At 40.0% G+C, this 11,693-nt stretch overlaps 1 protein-coding gene across 1 annotated transcript; it reads right to left on the reverse strand.

Moving 5' to 3' along the window:
• Positions 1-3,001: 3,001 nt before the first annotated feature.
• LOC116623206 (protein FAM187B-like) lies at positions 3,002-3,853 on the reverse strand. Its single transcript, XM_032390145.1, is given in 1 exon segment — positions 3,002-3,853. A coding segment is annotated over 1 exon segment (852 nt).
• Between the last annotated feature and the right edge of the window lie 7,840 nt (positions 3,854-11,693).

Raw genomic sequence — 11,693 nt, forward strand, 5'->3', positions numbered from 1 at the left:
AGACACCAATAAATAGATATTCTGTGCTCATGGATTGGAAGAATTAATATTCCTAAAATGTCCATATTACCCAAAGCAATCTATAGATTCAAGGCAAACCCTATTAAAATTCCAATGGCATTTTTTACAGAAATAGGACAAATAATTCTAAAATTTGTGTGGAACTCCAAAGACCCCAAATAACCAAAGCAATCTTGAGAAAGAACAAAGCTGGAGGCATCACACTCCCTGATTTCAAACTATATTACACAGCTATAGTAATCAAAATAGTGTGGTATTGGCATAAAAATAGACACATAGATCAATAGAACAGAACAGAGAGCCCAGAAATAAACTCATGTGTATATGGTTAATTAATTTATGATAAAGGATCAAGAATATGCAATAAGGAAGGGCGCCTGGATGGCTCAGTCAGTTAGACATTTGCCTTTGACTTGGGTCATGGTCCCAGGGTCCTGGGATCGAGCCCCTCATTGGGCTTCTTGCTCGGTGGGGAGCCTGCTACTCCCTCTCCCACTGCCTGCAGCTCCCTCTACTTGTGCTCTCTCTCTCTGTCAAATAAATAAATAAAATCTTAAAAAAAAAGGGGGGGGAAGCTGATAAACTGGACTTCATCAAAATAAAAAAAAACTTTAAAAAAGAATATACAATGAGGAAAGGACAATCTCTTTAATAAATGGTGTTGGAAAAAACTGTGGACAGCTACATGCAAAAGAATGAAGCTAGACCCCTATGTTACACCATACACAAAAATGAACTCAAATGGATTAAAGACTTAAATATAAGACCTGAAACCATAAAACTCCTAAAAGAAAATATAGGCAGTTAGCTCTTTGACATTGGTCTTGGTAACAAATCTTTGGATTTGACTCCAAAAGCAAAGGCAACAAAAGTAAAAATAAACAAGTGGGACTACATTAAGCTAAAATGCTCTGCACAGCAAAGAAAACCATCAACGAGATGAAAAGGCAACCTAATGAATGGGAGCAAATATTTGAAAACTATTTTTTGGATAAGGGGTTAATATCCAAAATATACAAAGAACTTATACAACTCAATACCAAAAACAAAAACAAAAAATGCCAAATAATCCAACTTAAAAATGGACAGAGCATCTGAACAGACATTTTTCCAAAGAAGACATACATCTGGCTAACAGGCACATGAACATGCACAGGCTCAACATCACTATCATCAGGGCAATTCCAATCAAACCCACAATGAGATATCACATTACATCTGTTAGAATGGTTATTATTTAAAATATAAGAAATAAGTGTTGATGAGAATGTGGAGAAAAAGCAACCCTCGCGCACTGTTGGTGAGAATGTAAACTGGTACAGCCATGACGGAAAACAGTATGAAGGTTCATCAAAAAATTAAAAATAGAACTACCATATGATCCAGCATTTCCACCACTGGGAACTTATCTGAAGAAAATGAAAACACTAATTTGAAAAGATGTATGTATCCTTATGGTCACTGCAGCATTATTTACAACGGCCAAGATACAGAAACACCCTAAATGCCCATCAATGGATGAATGGATAAAGAAGACATAGTATATATGCACAGCAGACTACTATCAGCCATTAAAAAAGAATGAAATCTTGCCGTTTGCGACACTACGGGTGGACCTTGACGGCATTATGCTAAGTGAAATAAATCAGACAGAAAGACAAATACCATATGATTCCACTTACACATGGGATCTAAAAAACTAAACAAATGAACAAACAAAATAGATACGAAGAACAGATTGTTGGTTGCCAGAGGAGAGGAAGGTTGAGGGGTGGGTGGAATGGGTGAAGGGAGTCAAGAGGTACAAACTTATAAGTCTGTTATAAAATAAATAAATGGAGATGTAATGCACATGGAGATGTAATGGACAAATGGTGACAGAGGTCAATAATATTTTATTATATATTTGAAAGTTTTTAAGAGAGTAAATCTTAAAAGTTCTTATGACAGGAAAAAAATTTTTGTGATTTTGTACGGAGATGGATGGTAATTAGACTTATTGTGGTGATTATTTCACAGTGTATAGAAATCTTGAATCATTACGTTGTACACCTGAAACTAATATAATGTCATATTTCAACTATGACATTCTCTCTGTATATGGTGGGGATGTATAATTGAAATATAAGATTACATTAGTTTCATGTGTACAACATAATATATTTAATAATGTATAATATAATATATTATAATAATATATATTGTGTGTCATATTTATAATATATATCTGTGACTTGAATCAGATTTTAATATCAGGTATATTAAAATTTTGTCAATAGTCAAAACACTCTCTACAACCTTGGATTATTTTATTTCATGTACCAACTTATTAAATCATGCATTATAAATCCATAAAAGAAGAGGCACCTGGGTGGTTCAGTCATTAAGCATCTGCCTTTGGCTCAGGTCATGATCCCAGGGTCCTGGGATCGAGCCCCACATCGGGCTCCCTGCTTGGCGGGAAGCCTGCTTTTCCCTCTCCCACTCCCCCTGCTTGTGTTCCTGCTCTTGCTATCTCTCTCTCTGTCAAATAAATAAATAAATAAATAAAATCTTTTTTAAAAAATCCATAAAAGAAGACACAATGTGTAATGGCATGAAAAATGAAGTATTTAAGAATAAATATAATAAAATACATGTAACATCTCTATATTAATAACTGTACATTACTGGGAGAAATTAAACAAAGCCTAAATAATGGGAATATTTATGATGTTCATGGATTGGAAGTCTGAATATTGTAATATATTGATTCTACCCAAATTTATCTTTAGGTTCAATGAAGTCCCAATTTATTAAAAAGTAGGATTTGGTGGGGGGATGGAAACTACAAGCTGACTCCAAAATATATATACAAACAGCCAACCCTTTTGCTCACCACTGTGTCCCCAGCATCACCTGCCCGGGGTCTGGCTTGGGAAGGAGCAGAAGAAGTTCCTACTGAATAAACATCTGAACAAGCCAGTGAAGAGACCCCTTCCTAGACTGACCATGAAGGCTTACGGGCTGGGAGACAGAGCCTGCATTCCCACTGGAAGGCAAACCCCTGCCTCACGTGGGCATAGGAAACAAAGCCTAGGCGAGGATCAAAGGCAGGGCTGATGCCCTGGTCCAGTCACCTGTAGATGGAGGCCAAGGGGCAGGTAAGCCACATGGTGTTGGTCATCTTGCCCAACTGATAAATGTCAAAGATGAAGTATGGCTGGTTGGTTTCCTTGATGTGCTCGCAGGGTACAAAGCAGGCTTCCACCTGCAGTTCAGGCCGCAGACGGGTGGAGTGTGCCTTCTCCGTTCTCAGATAGAGCCAACAGGGCATGGCTTTTTCCAGGGGCTCCTCAACGTAGCAGTAGCCCAGGCGCTTCCGCTCCCCTGGCTCCCCACAGCGGTTACAGTCCTGCCAGGGCTCCCACTGGGTGAAGATGAGTACATGGCCACCCAGACTCAGGGTCTCATTCTGCAGGGGCTTTTGGCCCAGGCCTTTGTGTGTAATATGCAGGGTGTTGACATCTTGGAAATCAATCTCATACTCTACCACAAGGGCATTGTCACTGTCCTGGCAGTGATAGAGGCCTGTCTGGGATGGCTGAGGGTTGGTCAGTTGAAGGCTGCCCCCAGGCAGTTTCTTTATGTTAGGCATTGAGGAGAGCAGGAAGGGATCTTCCCCCAGAATGGAAGAGAAGTACCAGAGTGACTTGGGATAGTCACACTGCAGAACAACATCGTTGCCCGAGACTAGGGCCTGCTGGCAGAGACTCTTATAGGAACACCTGATTAATATCTGGGCCCACAGAGTGGGGAGAGAAAGGCTAAGCAGCCAAAGGGGGGCCAACATGGTAGCCCGAGACTACAAAAGGATGCTGGGAACCATCCTGGGCATTATGAAGTCATCCACAGAACTCAGGCATCAGCCCCAAGTGGAATGAAACCTGGGCCTGCTGCACGTTCTGGAGTACACAGAAATCACTGGCCTGTATCATTTCTACAATCCACTGAGAAAATACTGCAAGGTCCTCCTGTCTCGTAACTGGGGAGGACTGCTTAATTAGATAGCACCAGATCAGCTCACTGAGGTGGGCTGCGGGTGTTTTCTAAATCTTTGTTCCCTGCGGCTCATGTCTCCACTCTCCAGAGAGATGTCTCTTTTTCCATTATTAACCTTGGCTGCATCTGAGGTGGCATTGAAAGATGTGCCCTCCTTCCCACATGAGCAGTGTTCTCAGCCTTTTCCCTGTCTTCCAAAGTTTGGGACCTAAGGATTCTTATAAGCCTCCAGCCAACTCCACTTGCCAAAAACCCACATCCACAGTTCTGTTCAAGGTGTTCCCCATCTCTCTCCCTCCCTCTCTCTCTCTCTCTCTCTCTGTCATGACAGAGGCACCATTATCAGGAGATATGGAGAGCCATATTCTTCATCTCTCTTTCACTGAGCCCTTTTGCCTACCTGGGAGTATCTTAAGGATTTTCTGGGAGCATTTTAATTCATTCAGAGATTTTAACAATGGTTAATAATGATTTAATTAGGGCTGTACCCTTGATTTTATCCTTGGCAGAATCTGAGTGCTAATTGGATTTTGTCTCTCAAAGGCCTTCCCAATTTTGGGCCAACTTTAATGAATTTTCACTCCTACTCTTCTGTATTCCAACTGCTTCCCCTAAAGCTGCAAGTTCATGAAGTATATTATCTGCCTTTAAAAGTATCTCAGGCAACAGTCTCCATCCTGCTGCTTTCAAATAAATTTTCTTGTTCCCTTTGCCCTGTGTCAAAGCCAATGCCATACATTTTTATTTCTGGTTACAGCAGCACCTCACTCCTGATACCGATTTCTGTATCACTCAAGATAGGCTATTTGCTTCTATAGTAAACTTACTCCAAATCTCAATGACCTACAAAAACAAAGGTTTACTTCTCAGTCAAGCTCCATGTCCATTGTGGGTTGGCATTATAATCACTCAGGGACCCAGGATAATGGAAAGCCATCTCACACATTTCTAGTTTCATGCCAGAGGAGGAAGAAAGAGAGCTCTGTAGGATTTCATGTCTACAATTAAATGCTCTGGCCTTAAATGACACCTGTCACTTGCTCACAAACCACTGGCCACAAAGTTACATGGCACCACCAATCCATCAACCCAACAAAAGAAATGGAATTCTACTATGCCCAGGAAACACTTGGCAAAAGGAAATCAGTAATGATTACCGCAGTTGATGTTTACTACAAGGAGTGTTCTTTTATATCATAAAGTTGAAATCATTTCCAAAATCATCCCATCAGATCTCCTAAGGTTTCATTGGCCAGGATTAGGTCCCATGTGCAGACCCAAACCAATCCCTGAGAGACAACAGAATTTCCATGATTGGCTTAACAATCAGAATGTGTTCTCTAGGACTGGGGAAGTATAACCTTCTCTGACTACAGAAGTCATCTAAGACAAACAAAATCAGGGCTTTGTATATAGGAGAGATGTAGAAGAGAATGCTTACTTGGTGAGAGTAATTCCATATTACCTAGAAGCTGAGAAGAATGCAGCGAAGCTAGAGTAGTAGTCACTCATATGACCTGGGAGGGGACGTTTGGTATTTTGTGGCTTGGACAATGTTCTGTTTTGTCTTTTCAGACATGATTATAGATTGATCTCATTTTTGTCTTGGTTCACCATAGTCACAGAGAGGCTTTGTGTGATGTTGGTGTTCTGTGGAATTGTTTATGTTCAACAGCATAACATGATCTAGCTGTGAGTTCTAGGCCAGCTTCTAGTAACACCAACACTGTTATTAGTGTCAGGTCAGCTCCCAGCTATCAGAGGCTGCTTTTTCTCTTTCTCACACATTTAAAGAACTGCAATGAAATCTATTTCTGCAATGGAAGCCTGATCAAATGGCTTTCTCTTTGGGAACCTGTTTCCTCATTTTCAAAATAGGGATTTTAATGGTTCTGGCTACAAAGGGCACTTATGAAGATTTGATGAGATTTTGCAAATAAAGTGCTCAGCCAGTGTTGTTATTGGAGAATGCACAATAAGGACCTTGTTCTCTAAATATCAGGGTTTTATATTCTGGTTGCAGATTACTACTTCTGATCACAAAAGTGCAGACACAGAAGCAGACCACCATTGTTTTGACCCTCACTGGCTGAAGCAGCTTCCAGGAGATTTAAAGGGACAGCCTCTGGGTTTTCTCCTTTTTGGAAGCCAGACATTTAGGGATTAGGACATTTGTAAGCAACAATACATACATAAGGTAGGGGAACTTAGAAAGTCATTGCAGAAGCCCAGGGAAAAATGCAAACTCAGAAGAGATCTGAGATGACCCTAAGCTTTCCCCTCAGGCTGATCCCCAGCATAGAGACACCCTACAACAACAACAATTGCTAGCAAGCCCTGGGGAGTGGGGGGATATGATTTCCAGAGTTACCACATTATAAGATTCAAATGTCTGTTTTCAACAAAAAAATCATAAGGTATAAAGAAACAGAAAAGCATGGCCCATTCAAAGGAAAAAAAATATCCCCAAGGAAGCCAGGTGGTAGACATACTAGACAAAGATTTAAACAACGGTCTTAAAATGTTCAAGGAGCTTGAGAAGACATGGTGAAAGACAGGAAAATGATGTATGAACAGAATGAAAATATCACTAGAGACATGGAAAATATAAAAAAGAACCAAAAAGAAATCCCAGAGCTGAAAAATACAATTACTGAGATGAAAAATTCATTCAAGGGGTTCCGAACAGACGTGAGGAGGCAGAAGACACAATCAGTGAACTTGAAGATAGGATAACTGAAAGTACTGAGTTTGAGGAACAGGAGGAAAAAAGATTGAAGAAGAGTGAACAGAACTTAAGGGACCTATGGAACACGATCATGCAGACCAACCTACATATTGTTAGAGTCCCAGAAGAAGAGAGAGAGAAAGCTGCTACAAAATTACATTTGAAGAAATATCGGCCAGAGACCGTTCAAATTTTATGAAAGACATGAATCTACAAATCATAGAAGCTCACTGAACTTCAATAGCATTAACCCCAAAAGATCCACACCAAGACATATTGTAATCAAACTGGTTAAAGCCAAAAAGAAAGAGACAAACTTGAAAGCAGGGAGAGAAGCAACTTGTCACATAAAGGGATCCCCAGTAAGGGTTTCAGCTGATTCCTCGTCAGAAACCCTGGAGGCCTGAAGGCAACAGGTTGAAATTTTCAAGGTGCTGAAAGAAAAAAAAAATTCAACCAGGAATTCTATAACTAGCAAAAGCGTCCTTCAACAATAAGGGGAAAATTAAACATGCCCAGATAAGCAAAAGCTGAGAGTTTGTTGCCACTAGACCAGCCCTGAAAGAAATGATGAAGGGAGCCCTCCCGATAGGAATGAAAGGATGTTTGACAGTAACCAGAAGCCATAGGAAGAAATAAAGATCTCCAGCAGAGGTAAATACATGGACAATTATAAAAGTTAGTATTATTGTATTAAATTCCACTTTTAATTGTCTACATGACTTATAAGAAAATCCATAAAAATAATTATTAATCTTTGCTATTGGGAAAATAGTGTATAAAGATGTAATTTGAGACACCAATAACAGAATGGAGGTGATAGAGATAAACAGGAGCAGTTTTTATTTTATTTATTTTTTTTTTTATTTTTAAAGATTTTATTTATTTATTTGACAGAGAGAGACACAAGCAGGGGGAAGGGAGAGGGAGAAGCAGGCTTCCCGCGGAGCAGGGAGCCCGATGTGGGGCTTGATCCCAGGACCCTGAGATCATGACCTGAGCCGAAGGCAGACGCTTAACAACTGAGCCACCCAGGCGCCCTGGGAGCAGTTTTTATATGATACTGACATTAAGCTGGTATAAATTCAAATTCAAGTGTAATAACTTTAGGGGGTTTTACGTGTAATGTAATTCCCAGGGTTACCACAAAGAAAATCACCATAGAATATATACAATAAGAAATGAGAAGGGAATAAAAACATTTTATTATAAAACATTAACTAGGGACGCCTGGGCGGCTCAGTCGGTTAAGCGTCTGCCTTCAGCTCAGGTCAGAATCCCAGGGTCCCGGGATGGAGCCCCGTATCGGGCTCCCTGCTCAGCGGGGAGCCTGCTTCTCCCTCTGCCTGCTGCTCCCCCTGCTTGTGCTCACTCTCTCTGTCAGATAAATAAATAAAATCTTAAAAAGAATAAAATAAAAACATTAACTAAACATAAAAGAAGGCAGTAATGGAGTAAATGAGGGGCCAAAAAAAGTTATAAGGCATACAAAAAATAAATAGCAAAGTGGCAAAAATAAGTCCCTCCTTATCAGTAATTTCTTTAAATCAAAAGACAAGAGATTGGTAGAATAGATAAAGAAAAGTTGATCCAACTATAGGCTGTCTACAAGAGACTCACTTTAGATTCAAAGACACAAATAAGTTGAAAGTGAAAGGACAGAAAAAACAGTAACCAAAGAGAGTCGGAATGGCTATGCTTATATGAGACAAAACAGACTTTAAATTGAAATAGGTTTCAAGAGACAAAGAAGGACAGCATTTATTAATAAAAGTTTCAACACAGCAAGAAGCTATACCCAATACATTTATATACCTAATAACAGACCCTCAAAATATGAAGCAAATGTGGATAGAATTGCACAGAGAAATAGATAGTTCTACAATAATAGTTGGAGACTTCAATATTCCACTTTCAATAATGGATAGAACAAACGGGTAATAAGTAAGGAAATGAAAGACTTGAACAACACAATAAATTAACTGGCCCTGACAGACATATTCAGAACACTCTACCCAAGAACAAAATTTAAGTGCACACGAGACATTTTCCAGCATATACCATGTGTTAGGCCACCAACTAAGTCTCAGTAGATTTAAAAAATAGATATCATACAAACTATCTTCTCTGATCACAATGGGATTAAGTAAGAAATCAATAATAACAGAAGGAAAAATAGAAAATTTACAACTGTGGAAATGAAACACTCTTAAACAGTAAGTCAAAAAAATCACAAGGAAAATTAGAAAATACTTAGAGATAAATGAAAATGCAATATACCAAACTTGTGGGATACAGCAAAAGCATTGCTTAGAGAGAAATTTATAGCTTTTAATGCCTGTATTTTAAAAAAATCTTAAATTAGTAACCTGACTTTATACCTTAAGGAACTAGAAAAAGAAGAGCAAACTAAACTCACAACTAGCAGAAGGAAGGAAATAATGAAGAGTAGACCAGAGACAAATAAAATAGAGAATAGGGAAAAAGAGAAAAGCAATGAAATCATAAGTTGTTGTTTTTTTTTAAATATCAACAAAACTGACAAACCTTTGGCTAGACTGACAAAGAACAAAAGATAGAAGACACAAATAACGAAAATCAGAAATGAAAGTGGGGACATTTCTACTGACCCTACAGAAATAAAAAGGATTACAAGAGAAAACTAGGAGCAAACTAGATGCCAAGAAATTAGGTAACCTAGAAAAAATGGACATATTCCTTGAAACATGTATTTACCTAAGCTAACTCAAAAAGAAATAGAAAAATCTCACCAGACCTGTAACAAGAGATTGAAGCAGTAATTAAAAACCTCCAGCAAAGAAAAGCCAGGAACAGATGACTTCACAGATTAACCAAATATTTAAAGAAGAATTAACATCAATCCTTCTCAAATTCTTCCAAAAAACTGAAGAGGGGGGAAACCCTAACTCATTCTATGTAGCCTGCACTACCCTGATACCAAAGCCAGATAAAGACATCACAAGAAAAGAAAATTACAGACCAATGTCCCTTATGAATATAGATGCAAAAATCACAACAAAATATTAGCAATGCAAATCCAACAGCATATTAAAAGACTACTCAGCATGACCAAGTGGGATTTATCCAAGAATGTAAGAGTGGTTCAACATAAGAAAACTAATCAAAGTAATACATCACATTAATAGAATGAAAGGAAAAGAGGGGCGCCTGGGTGGCTCAGTCGGTTAAGCATTTGCCTTCGGCTCAGGTCATGATCTCAGGGCCTGGGATCGAGCCCCACATCGGGCTCCCTGCTCCACGGGAAGCCTGCTTCTCCCTCTCCCTCTGCCCCTCCCGCTCCCCCCACTCGTGCTCTGTTTCTCAAATACACAAAATCTTTTTTAAAATTTTAAAAAGAATGAAAAGAAACACAACTATCTCAGTTGGTGGAGAAAAGGCATTTGACAACATCCAATATCCTTTACTGACAAAAACTCTCTGAAAACCAAGAATAGAGGGAAAATTCTCAACCTGATAAAGGGTATTATGGAAAATCCACAGCTAATATCACACTCAATGGTGAAAGATTGAATACTTTCCCTCTAAGGCCAGGAACAAGACAAGGATGCCTACTTTCACTGTGGCTCTTCAACAGTGTACTAGAAATCCTAGCACAGCAATCAGACAAGAAAAAGAAGTAAAAAGCATCCAAATTGAAGAGAGGTAAAGTTAATAAACTTGAGTCCCATGTAGGGCTCCCTGTTCAGTGGGGAGCCTGCTTCTCCCTCCCCCTCTGCCCCTCTCTCCGGCTTGTGCTCTCTTTCTCGGGCACGTGCGCTCTCGCACTCCTTCTCAAATAAATAAAATCTTTAAAACGACAACAACCACAACCAAAAGATGGAAACAACACAAGTGTCTAACAATAGGTAAATGAATACACAAAATGTGGCCTATACATACAATGAAATACTATTCAGCCATAAAACGGGAGGAAATTTTCATTGTGATATAGCCTAGGACATGCATGAACCTCGAAAACATTACGCTTAGTGAATGAGCCAGTGTCACGAGACACACGAGTTGTGTCTTTCCACAATGTCAGCTCTATTCGATCATAAAGCAAAGTTAAATCACAATTGGGTGCCTGGGTGGCTCAGTCGTTAAGCGTCTGCCTTCGGCTCAGGTCATGATCCCAGGGTCCTGGGATGGAGCCCCGCATCGGGCTCCCTGCTCGGCGGGAAGCCTGCTTCTCCCTCTCCCACTCCCCCTGCTTGTGTTCCTGCTCTCGCTATCTCTCTCTGTCAAATAAATAAATAAAATCTTTAAAAAAAAAAAAGTTAAATCACAATTATAAAACAGGTGCAGGATTCCAAACTCAGTGACAATTCACCATGCGATTAAACTTGGCTTCTGACACAAAGCAGGACAGAAGACAAGCCCGCGCAACAAACAAGGTAACAGAGGGGTGCAGGAAGTGAACGAACCAAATGCTAAGTCAGTCTGTGGGCGCGCAGCTGAGATAAGGCCTCCGTCTGGCCCAGGTCAGCTCTTGGCACTTACTGCTTCTGATGTTCAAGCCACGAAGGGTGTCAGTTCTGTCCGGAGATCAATCCGGCAGAGGCTTCGGGGGGCATTTGCCTTTTTTACGTGGTCAGACATAGAGGGGTCAGGTCTGAAGAGTCTGAGAGTTTACTGGCCAAAAAATCCTTCCCTTTTTAAAGGGATTTAATCAGTTTTGGGTCTCTGGACCTTCTCTGGTTCTGCTCATTATCCGTTCTGGGCTGACGTTGGTCCCGGGGATGTCTCCCCGCTGCGGTACCTTACCTACTTGCGTCACGGCTTGACACAAAGCCGCTGCTTGACATGAGAGACTCCATTTTGTTCTCTACAGCCAGACGTAACAAATGGTAGACGTTTCCACTTACACGAGGTACTCAGAATA

This window comes from Phoca vitulina, unplaced genomic scaffold, assembly GCF_004348235.1.
Source record: "Phoca vitulina isolate PV1807 unplaced genomic scaffold, GSC_HSeal_1.0 scaffold58, whole genome shotgun sequence".
Lineage (NCBI taxonomy): Eukaryota > Metazoa > Chordata > Mammalia > Carnivora > Phocidae > Phoca > Phoca vitulina.